Source organism: Arvicola amphibius, chromosome 5 (genome assembly GCF_903992535.2).
Source record: "Arvicola amphibius chromosome 5, mArvAmp1.2, whole genome shotgun sequence".
Lineage (NCBI taxonomy): Eukaryota > Metazoa > Chordata > Mammalia > Rodentia > Cricetidae > Arvicola > Arvicola amphibius.
Genome location: NC_052051.1, coordinates 25,912,393 through 25,923,840, shown reverse-complemented (window position 1 = coordinate 25,923,840; position 11,448 = coordinate 25,912,393). Strand labels below are relative to the sequence as shown.

The 11,448-nt window shown below is 49.4% G+C and overlaps 1 protein-coding gene across 1 annotated transcript; it reads left to right on the top strand.

The window, feature by feature from the left end:
* Positions 1 to 1,097: 1,097 nt before the first annotated feature.
* On the top strand, positions 1,098 to 4,162 carry LOC119814086 (putative testis-specific Y-encoded-like protein 3). The gene has a single exon (XM_038329385.1). The coding sequence runs from the start codon at positions 1,211 to 1,213 to the stop codon at positions 2,216 to 2,218; it is 1,008 nt and encodes a 335-aa protein (XP_038185313.1). The 5' UTR covers positions 1,098 to 1,210; the 3' UTR covers positions 2,219 to 4,162.
* Positions 4,163 to 11,448: the final 7,286 nt, after the last annotated feature.

The window sequence follows — 11,448 nt, the reverse complement described above, 5'->3', positions numbered from 1 at the left end:
CCCAGGTGTGTCAACGTGGTGATCAAGATTAGCTATCAAGGCCGGGCGGTGGTGGCGCACGCCTTTAATCCCAGCACTCGGGAGGCAGAGGCAGGCGGATCTCTGAGTTCGAGGCCAGCCTAGTCTACAAGAGCTAGTTCCAGGACAGGCTCTAGAAACTACAGAGAAACCCTGTCTCGAAAAACCAAAAAAGAAAAAAAGATTAGCTATCAAGGTCTTACATAGCCCCAAGTAACTCGGCATATAGAGCAGTGTGGCCTCAAACTCAGATCCCACTGCCTCTGCCTCCTGAGTGCTCTGTCATCTTGGCCCTTTTTTCTTGTTTTGTTTGAATCAAGACCTCAATTTGTACATAGAATTCCACCTCTCACTTCCACCCCACCCTACACCCGGCATCACTGCCACCTTGGATTTTTGAGACAGGCTTTCTCTGTGTAGCCCTAGCTGTCCTGGACCAGGCTGGCCTCAAACTCAGAGTCACCTACCTCTCCTCTGTAGGGATTAAAAGCTTGGGCCACCAGTGTCGAGCACGTATGTATCCCTTAAAATTCTCCTCTGAAATGGCTGGCACTGAGCAAAGGGGCAGTCTTGAGCCTGAGCCATGTGAAGCAAGAACCACTTGATTTCAAAATCTATAGCCCAAGAGGATCTAGCTCATGTGGGAACCAGGCTAGCGACGATTGCTTCCTGGTTTGCAGCAATTTAAGATCTTTCCTGGCCTGATCCTTCTAGTGCCTTCCTTTCCAGCAGCTTGACTGCCAGACAGTTATGCTTATCTTTACTTTCCAGTTTGAATCTGGTCAGCCCTCTGCCTGTGCCAGTATAATATCCTGTGCGAGGCTGCAAGTGTCCTAGCTGCCTGCTCTAAAGCTGCAAGGAACTAGGCAAGGGAGACAGTCCTCCCCTGTGTGGTGGAAGGTTATAACCACCACGTTTGAGGACTGAGCCTGTCCCCTGATGCTGCTCCAGTTGCCCTTTTGCCTATTCCACACCTGCCCTGCTAACCTGGAACCAGTTCTGTTTGTCATGGGTGGTCTTCCCGGTCCCCAGCAGAGGAGGGAACCTAACAAGTCACATCCGGCAAAGGGGGGTGCAAGGGGCGGAGCTCGCCCCAGAGAAGAGACCCCGCCTGCCACCAGCGTCCTACTGCGGCAACACCACAGTCCTGCCGGTGCTCTCCGGGCCTCTCCATCCAGAGATTCAGCGGGAGATGGCGGGCGAGGGAATTGGGGTTCTGGAGCTGGCCGCCCACCCACCGCCTGGGCAAGAGCAGGATGTGCGCCTCGTCCCGGCGTCCAGCGCCCCCGGAGCTGGGGCTCACGGGTCCTCCGACCCCGCAGCCAGCCCCGGGACCACACTGCCTGCCCCAGAAAACACTGGAGAGGCCCCCACCTCCAGCGTCCTGAACCCGGAGGGCTGTATGCAGGGCTGGGGGACTCAGGTGGGGACCGGAGGGAAGGCCCAGGAAGTGACGACTGAGGAGGCCACCGTAGCCGCGGAGAAGCCTGTGGAGGTGGGGGAAAAGCTGGAGTACGTTGCAGAGGCCCAGGCAAGCTTGAGGATTCTGGACCTAGGGGCCCTCATCGTAGACCCGCTGGAGGCCATCCAATGGGAACTGGAGGTCATGAGTGCCCAGGCTGACGGGGCCTACCTTCCGCTGGAGCGCAGGTTTGGGAGGATGCGCCGTTTGCACCTAGCCCGCCGGAGCTTCATCATCCAAAACATTCCAGGCTTTTGGGTCACTGCCTTCCTGAACCACCCACAGCTGTCAACCATGATCAGCCCTAGGGATGAAGACATGCTTGGCTATCTGGTGAATTTGGAGGTGAGGGAGCTCAGACACACCAGAACAGGTTGCAAGTTCAAGTTTCTGTTTGGGAGCAACCCCTATTTCCAAAATGAAACGATAGTGAAGGAGTATGAGTGTAGACCTTCAGGCCGGGTGGTGTCCATGGCTACTCGCATCCGCTGGCACCGAGGCCAGGAACCCCCGGCCTTGGTGCACAGGAACCGCGACACCATGCGAAGCTTCTTCAGCTGGTTTTCACAGCATAGCCTTGTAGAAACTGACAGGGTGGCCCAGATCATTAAAGATGACCTTTGGCCCAACCCTTTGCAGTACTACTTACTGGGGCAAAGGCCCTGCAGAGCTAGACCAGGCTTTGCAAGGTGGTCACCAGAGGCTCTGCATAGGCCCTATGGGTTCCAGTCTGGCTAAGTCCTGCTCCAATACATGGCACCTACATAGGACTACTCCTGTGCCTGTGAACCTACCTATGTTCATGCCAGAGCTCTGCTGTTTGCTTCCTCTCCTGTGAATTCTGGCTCTTCAGCGTGTTTGGTGGACTCGGCGCCAAGGTTGTGACATTGTGTGATCTCATATGCCACTGCACTTAAAGTGGGCACCCAACGCTATGGACTTGTACTACCATACGGTTGTGTGGCCTGGATCCACCTGTAAAACATGGCCTTTCTACTCACTTGACACCATTACCTACAGGGCTTCACAAGGACCAGAGCCTAGTGCTTTAAAGCTACAATATGCTGGGCTTCGCAGCTGTGCCGACGGTCCCAAACTGAGGCTCATCACCCAAGAGGAAGCATGTGTGGTCCTGGCAGTCAGCCAGACTTGGATATCCCATGGCTGCAGGACCACAGAGCAGTTCCTATCCTCTGGCTTGTTGGGCATCTGCAGTTGGGCAGCCAGATGATCAGACATGGGTGAGGCCCGGGGCCTGAAGCGATGGCTGGTGCATTGTCGTGATCAGTACTGTTCTTCATATCCTGTGTGTGCCCCTCTCATAGACTGCTGTTGGCTTGTGAAAACCCACGCTGTGCCCCACCCATGCCTGGCCATAGCCTTTCTGAGGAGTTTTCGCCTAGCCCACCATCCTCCCTGCTGCCCGCTTTCAGGTCCGTAAGGGCCCCTTGTTCATATAGTGAGAGCTCCTAATTCCAGAGATTGTACCCGGCTGGCATATCCGGGCGTGTGCTCAAGGTAGGAGCCTTCCCACCTGAAGCCTCACTTCCAGATCTACACAGAAGTCAGACCCTTTGTCAGTTTCTCTTTCACCTACCTGTTTGTAAGCTGCTAGGTTAGGTTGTAGGTGCTGGAGAGGGGCTTTCTGGCCGTGTGGCTATTTACACTGGCATAGATCTCACATGGCTTTTAATAGGACATCTCTGAAATGAATAGCTGAAGAAGCATTTTCCAAATAGCTAAGGAGACACTTCCTTGAATCCGCCTGTCTCCAGAGAGAAGGGCCTGTCTTGTGAATTACCAGTGCTCTCTGCCCCCTTGCCCTCGCAAGGCTTAGAATAGTCACAGTGTACAGTACAGGGCTGACGTAGGACAGCTAATCACTTCATTTTACACTGTGTTCTTTTAAAGAAACTTTAGTGTTCCTTCCTTCTTTGCCTCCCCCCCACCCCTTGTGGGTTTATAGATAAAAGAGGCTAAACTGCCCTGCCCCTCCGAGTCCCCTCCAGGTTGTCTCTGTCTCATGAAAGGCCTTCCTTTCTGCTCCCTAGGACCCAGAGACAGAAAATAACGGGGATGGAGAACCCTCAGCCTTTGCTAGCTTGACCCTGCCTGCCTGCCTTCCTCCCTTCCTTCCTTCCTTTTTTTCCCTTTCTCTCTTTTGATTCACCAATATATTTTGTAAATTAGAAGAGAAACATAATACTGTCACTTTTTGGCCGTTTTCTGGTCCAGTTATGAGCTTGTATGGGCAGAAAGTTAATGTGTTCTTCATTTTGCACCTTTTGAGTGAGACCCAGGCATCTCCTCTGCTCTTACTGGACGACTGAGCTGTATAGGCCCGCTTGTGTTTCGCCGAGGACGCTGGTGAGATGACCACTAACTGCTCTGTGCCACTTGGACATTTGGACTATTCACGGTTGTCATTGAGTTGTGGCTTGGTGCTGTAGAGTTTGATTTTGTGGAACTTAATGCTGGGCATTGTTGCTGTGTTCTGTGAGAATAACCCCCAGAAGGAACCTGGAACCCAGTGTCTTCTGGGCCCTGTAACATACTGTAACAGACATTTTTGTGTCCAGATGGAGAAATGTTCCTAGGTTCCTTTGTGTAGCCAGAAGAGGGTTTGTGGCACTTTATCTGCAACATGATGATAAAGAATAAAAACCTTTTGATCTAGGGAAATTAGACCATGTTATTCCCTCGTCTAAAAGCTTCTATTCACGAGCAGGCAAACACAGGAACCTCCCAGCCCTTATCACAGCTGCCCAAGCCCTGCCTTTGCCCACCCTTGTGGCCTCTCCACCACCTCCCTCAGTTCATTGGTTTCTCCCGCTTCCCCCAACACACACACACACACACACACACACACACACACACACACACACCCCTTGTCACTCCTGAGAAGTTTCAGAAGTGTCCAGCTTCAGGATTTTGCACTAGCGTTTTCCCTCTTTCTGGAATTTTTCTTCAGATATGGGCCTGGTTCCTTCAATTTATTCAAGTCTCAAATACCCTCTCTTTGAAAACCTTTCCTACACCCACCTTGGGAATATTCTCTTTATTACATGTAACTCTGCAATGATGTTTTCATGCCTCCTTTCTTCGCTCGCTCCCATGAATCAGGAGAGCAAGGACCCATCGGTCTGCTGTTTTGCTCACAGGGTTCTCTGTCCCACATCCCCCGTTATCGGCACGAATGAGTGACCTATCTGAGTGGGCTGGAGTGCCATGTGAAGTTCTGACAAGATAAGGAACAAGGCATGGCTCCTGCCCAAAGGGCTGCAGTTGGGTGGCGAGGGGCGGGGTGATGAGGGGTGACCACACAGTTTGCCACTGTGAACACATATGCAAATGAAAAAGTCACTCCTAGAAATCACCAGGCCAAGGAGAGAGCCTGATTCATCCCAGCATGGCCAGCAGTTTATCCAAGCTGAAGGTGATGGGTGGTGGGAGACTTCTTTAGTATGGGGATTCTGGAGAGTATAGACCAGACTGGCCTCTGCCTCCCAGGTACTGGGATTAAAGGCGTGTATCACCATGCCTGGCCTAGAGGTGGCCTTAGAGGGGTAGGCAAAAGTTTAAGAAGCAGAGCTCTGGCTGGGGATGTAGATCAGTGTGAGCCCTAAGTAACCTAGCTTGTGTGAGGCACTGGTTCCATCCCAGCAATGCAAATAAATACAAACAAAATGTAAGTCTGGAGAAGGGGAGGGACATGTTGGCAAGGCAGACAGCATAAGTGGACAGGCACTGATGTATGTAAATGCATCTGTTGAACACAACTGCCTGCTGGAGATGTGTAGAGCCAGGCGAGATGCCAGGCAAAGCTTTATTCTGTGGATAGCAGCGAGGAGTGTCAGGTGTGGCTTGGAGGAGGCGTGGCTCACAGGGAGCAAGGAGAGGACCGTGCTGCTCCAGATCCCCAGTATCTTCGGTTGGCCTTATCTGCCTCTCCAGTTTGTAGCTCTTTTTGGAAGCCTCCAACATTCCTACAGTAATCTTCTGTGTAGACCTGTCTGTCGTGGAACTCACTCTTTAGACCAGGGTGGCCTTGAACTCATAGAACTCTGCCTGCCTCTGCCTCCTGAGAACTAGGATTAAAGAGGTGCACCACCAGCAGGGCGGTGGTGGCATTGTAGGGACTGGCATGCCATGGGATTTGCCTGATTTGAACCTGTTGATTGTCAGGTCCACTCTGGCTCCTGCCTCATTTGGGGCTGAGCCACCTTGTGCCCTCCCCAGTTCCCGGATGGTGGCCCTAAAGTCAAACAGGTGCTTTACCTATTACACAGTCCGTACTAGGCTTCCCTCACACTGCTCAGCCCTGTGCCTGCCCTTGTGGAAGCATGAGCCTTACCCACACAAGGAACTCTTGCTTCTAGCATGTTTGTTTACTCACACTTTTTTTTTTTTTTGAGACAGGGTTTCACTGTGTAGTCCTGGCTGTCCTAGAACTTACAGAGATCCACCTCCTGAATGTTGGGATTAAGGGTGTGCACCACCACTGTTTGGCTGTTTACCCACACATCTTAACACTCTCTCTGTTCGGGTCCCTGCCCTCAGCACTTATAGAATATCTACTGTGTCTTGGGAGTCTACATGGCTACAGTACCTACAGTGGCTCTCTTTACCTGAGTCAGCCCATGTCTTTCTGTTCCAAACCCTCCTGGGGCTTGGATCTTACACGACAAAAGCAAGCTGGCTCTACACAGCCCACAAGACCCTGAAGACCTGACCTTGGCTCTCCCCGCCTTCAGACAGCCTTCCAGCCACAAGTCTCCAAACCTGGGCTTTGCCATCCTTCTCTAGATATTTGCATGGCTGGTTTATTGCTGCACTAAGGTTTCCTGATGTGGGATTCTCCTCTGTATGTTGTGAATATATTTTATTACCATTGGTTAATAAAGAAGCTGTTTTGGGCCTATGGCAGGGCATAATGAAGCCAGGCAGGAAATCCAAACAGAGAGATAGAAAGTAGACAGAGTCAAGGAGACGCCATGTAGCTGCCAAAGGAGACAGACGCCCTGGAACCTCATGGTAAAATACAACGGGTTAAGATGTAAGAGTTAGTTAACAAGAAGCCTGAGCTAATAGGCCAAGCAGTGTTTTAATTTATTTTCTGTGTGATTATTCAGGTCTGGGTGGCTGGGAAACGAATGCGCAGTCTCTGTCACAGTTTCCCAGCATCAGTGTGCACATCTAAAAAATATTTCCCCTCTTCAGTGAAACCATTCTGGAAGTCACCATGTAGTACCTCCTCCCACTGGCTGGGGTCTTATTTGGAGGTTCACACCACCTTAGGCTCTTCTGCATTTTTTTCTCTCTTTTTTTTCTTAGTTTGCTTTTTTAAAAAGTTGAGACAGGGTCTCTCTGTGTAGCCCTGGCTATTGTGGAACTCACTTTGTAGACCAGGCTGGCCTCAAACTCACAAAGATCAGCCTGCCTCTTTTCCTGGGTGCTGGGATTAAAGGAGTGCACCACCACCACCCAGCTACATTATTAAACAGCTACTTCCCGGGGACTCTCAAGGACTTCTTTGCTGCTGTCTCTCCTCACCTGGAATAAATCAGGCTTGGCACAGTTGTGAACTCAGTGGTTATACATGGAGGGGCTTCCAGGTGGGCAAAGGGAAAATAGATCACTTGGGCCAGAGGGCCATAGACAGGGCATGGACTCACTGAAGGCACTTCAGGGTTTAATCTCTTCAGGGATAGGAACTCTCCAGGGAGCTGGGAACTGGAGCAATAAATGCCATGGGCCCATTCCCAACCCATCCTGCAGAGATAGCTGTGAGTTTATAGGTTCCAAAGCACAAGGAAGGAGCCCAGTTTTCCTTACCTCATCTTGGGTGTCTACCCTGTTCTTTTGACCTAGAAATAAAACTTTCGACAAGTTACTTTCAATCTGAGAAAAACCTGCCCCTAAACTGTGGCAATTGCTCATAATCAGCAATTGCCTTGATTATAGTCCAAGGGACTTTGATATTTTTCTTCAAAGATACTATTTCAGTACAAAAATTCGAGGAAGTACCATGTCAGCTTGCCCCTTGCTCAGCAGCAGAACCATTGATTGGAGTCTGAATGTGGACTCCCCACCCAGTGGCCCCATCAGAGCTGACTCAAGTGTGGGGTGATGGTGCAGGGGGTGTGGGAGCCTTGGGTAGTAGTATAAGATGTGGGTTGCAGGTGAGCTGTGGTGTCCAGTGGGCACCAGTTAGGAGGTCCTTCCTGCCCTCTATCATTCCCTGTGTGTCCTTGGGTGTCTTCACAGCCCTCAGCCAATTTTCTGTTCCAAAGGAGAAACTTGTAATTCCTTAGTGAGAAGACAGTGTCCTTTGAGGGCAGTGTTTCTCAATCTGTGGGTCATGACCCTTTAGGGATCGAATGACCTTTTTACAGGAGTTGCCTAAGACTATTGGAAAACACAGATATTTACATTATGATTCATAACAGTAGCAAAATTACAGTTATGAAGAAGCAATGAAAATGATTTTATGGTTGGGGGTCTCCACAAGATGAGGAACTGTATTACAGGGTCACAGCACAGGAAGGTTGAGAACTACTGATTTAGAGGGTCCCTTCTCCACATGCACCTCCAGCCTTCCAAGAGACTGACTTAGTGACCGTGCTGTTGGAGGCATCTAACAGGTCTGACACAGTAGGCCTCTTCCTTACATCAGTCTGCTTAGGTAAGACAGGCTTGGGGCTCTTAGTTTATCAGCTCACTGATGTCTTCAAGGACCGGGACCTTGTCCTGTCTGCCATCCTTCATGCTGGTTTCACTCACAGATTGGGGCCCAGGCAGTGGCTCCAAGGGTCACACTGGGATATATTGATAACTATCCCGATTCTGCTAGAGAGAGGGGGGGGGGTAGAGAGAGAGAGAAGAGAGAGGAGAGAGAGAGAGAGGAGAGAGAGAGAGAGAGAGCGCCCTTTCCAGGGGCCTCTGTGCTTTCCCGTACTTCACTACTGGCTGGAACTGCTCTGGAGTCTGTGACTGACAGAGAAAGACGACACTGCAAGTAGCTACCACCTAGTCCTCTTGGGTCCCTTCAGGGAGCACTTGTACTGTGGTGGCCCTCAGAGCTACAGGGTACTGACTTCTAGAACATTCCTTAAATCAAGTCACTAATCTCTACCAAACTAAACAGGCAAGTAGTGTCTTTATTTTTTTATTTAAAGATTTTATGTGCGTGAGTGTCTTGCTGGCATTCATGTATGTGTACCATATGCATTCTTGGTGCCTGCAGAGATTAGAATTGGAGTTGCAGATGAGTCCCCATGTGGGTGCTGGAAAGAGAACCTGGACCCCCTGCCAGAGCAGCCAGGAAGAAATAACTGTGTGCCATGCAAAGGACTCTCACTCAGCGCATCATGCAGCCCCTCAGAGTTCCTGTGGGCTTAGACGAAAAGGGAACTGCAGAGACTTGTCTTCAGTCAAGGCCAGAGCAGGCTATCTGCCTAGCTGACACAACCAGAAAAGAGCAAAACAGGAGCTGGCAAAGTGGCTCAGTGGGCAGGGACACTCGCCACCAAGCCTGAATTCGATCCACAGAACCCACATCCAGGTAGAGAGAACTAAAGACTCTCTCCAAGTTATTCTCGGATCTCCAAGTGTCATCATATATGTACAGACATTAGACAAGTGTTAAAGGATGTATCTTTTAGGCCGGTCATGATAGTGCAGGCCTTTAATCCCAGCACTCAGGAGGCAGAGATGGCGATCTCTGGGAGCATGAAGCTAACCCAGTCTTCCTGGAGAGGAGTGTGAAGGAGAACTACCCTAGAGTGAATGTCATGAGTTGAAGAGACCAAGCTGACAGTGAAGAGATCATGGTGGCGGCTCTTTGATTCTGTCAAACATTTTCAGAAAGTACGACATTGCCAAGAGAGGCCCCTGGAGAGCTTCAGGGGGTCTTTGAGCACTCAGAATACAAGTGAGACCACATTTGTGAGGAGATGCCTGAAATCAGGTAAGAAACAGGAAGGGCTAGGCATGTGTGCTGTCCCCCAGGGGACAGTGTCTATCCCACCAGGCATCATAGGGTACCCAGTGTACCCAGGAAGGTATCGCTGTATAGCCAACTATTACCAGTAGAAAGAGCTCGTGTGGATTTGCAAATAAAACATCTTGTGAGCCCAGAAAAAAACAGTTTCCAAATACTTAAAACTGTCCCAGAGCAAACCTCAGAAGATTTACGGGATTATATCTAAGACCCCATGAGATAAAATGTTCAATGTATGGCATCTTAGCTGGGCCACTGGAGTATGCTAGTAATTTCAAGACTCAGGAGGTAGAAGCAAGAGGACAGAAAGGTCCAGGTTCACCTAGGGTACACAGCAAGTTCAAGGCCAGTGTGATCTGTGTGAGATTCTATCTCAACAAAACAAAACAAAATGTTATAATATATATACATATATATACACACATACATATACAGACATAAATATATATATACACACATGTCAAGCACTAGACGTATAGCTTAGTGGTGGAGTGGTTGCTTTAAGGAGTTGTTTGCTGGTAACTAACACACACAGAAGCCAGACTTGGTGAGTCAGGAAGATCATGAGTTCAAGGTTATCCCCAGCTATGTAACAACTTTGAGAGCCAGCCTAGGCTACATAAGACCTTGAAGCAAAAACAAAACAAAACAAAACAACAAAAAACTCCAAAACATAAACACAATGTTTGACATCCAATCCAATTATCAAGCCTACAGTTGCAGTCAGGGATTCCAGAACAGTTGATCTGAACAGCATCATTTCCAAGCTGACCTGACTCCACCCTCTTTTCCAGTGTACGTGACCTTTTAAGGAGAGACTGTATGTGTGGCCATACATGGCTTTGAACCGCACAGAAATTCTAAGTCAGCAACAAATGGGTGCTGGAGAGATGGCCTAGTGAAAAGTACTGACTGCTCTTGCATAGGGCTCAGGTTCGACTTCCAGCACCCACACAGTGGCTCACAATGACCCGTAAGTCCAGTTCTAGAACGCCCAAGTCTCTCTTCTAGCCTCTGCAGGTGGATATGGTGACACCCAGGCAAAATGCTCCCATAATAACACTTAAACATTAAAAAAGCATCAAAAAGACACTCCAAAATCAATGTCCATGGGAAAGGAAACAGTATTGCTAAGATTCTTTACCAAATGATCCAAATTTAAGACAATCTGCACTGAAAGACAAGTTTTTTTTTTGGTTTTTTTTTTTTTTTTTTTTTTTTTTTTTTTGGTTTTTTTTTTTGTGGAAGTCAAGAGGACAGTTCATATGGAGATGCAAAAGGCTGGGCTCAAGAATTACTTGAAAAGGAAGGATCTAGCGTATCTCAGCCGGGCACTCACAAAGCTCAGGCTGGGGTCAGGGAGATAGAGGTCAGAGGGCAAAGGTCCTAATGTGCAAGTAAGTCTGATGACCCAAGTTCAACTCCCAAAATCCACGTTAAAAAACAAAAAACCAAAACCAGATGCAGTGGCATACATCTGTAATCCCGGCACTGCTAAGGTCAGCTCGGAGGGCGAGACAGGAGAACCACTGGGAGCCGAAGGACCAGCTTGGCTGCAGTCTGCAGCACAGGCACAGAGGTGAGATCTGGCCTCAGCAGGGCAGATGGCTAGAACCGACTCCTCAAAGTTGGCTTGATTTCCACATGTGTCATGGTGTTCTCTCTCTCACACACAATACATACACATATCTTAAAAAGCTACAGTGGCAGGAGTCATAGTGACCTCAGGGACAGTAGGCATGTTGGGCTCTTCAGTGTCTCTGTTGGCTGTGGTCCATGGCATCAGTATGGTCTACCAGGAAGCCGACTTCGCAGTCAATGAGTGAGCTGTCCCAGCTGATTACCATCCTGTGCAGTGCCCAGTACCGCCAAGATGGCGCTCAACAGTTCAGTTCAGCATTAGTGTGCACCCTAATGGTGTAAATCTAACAATAGGAAATTTGAAAAGCCTTCCCATTGAAGGATG

Excerpts from the sequence above, each read along its gene's own strand:
- LOC119814086 (XM_038329385.1), top strand. The coding sequence starts at position 1,211 with ATGGCGGGCGAGGGAATTGGGGTTCTGGAGCTGGCCGCCCACCCACCG.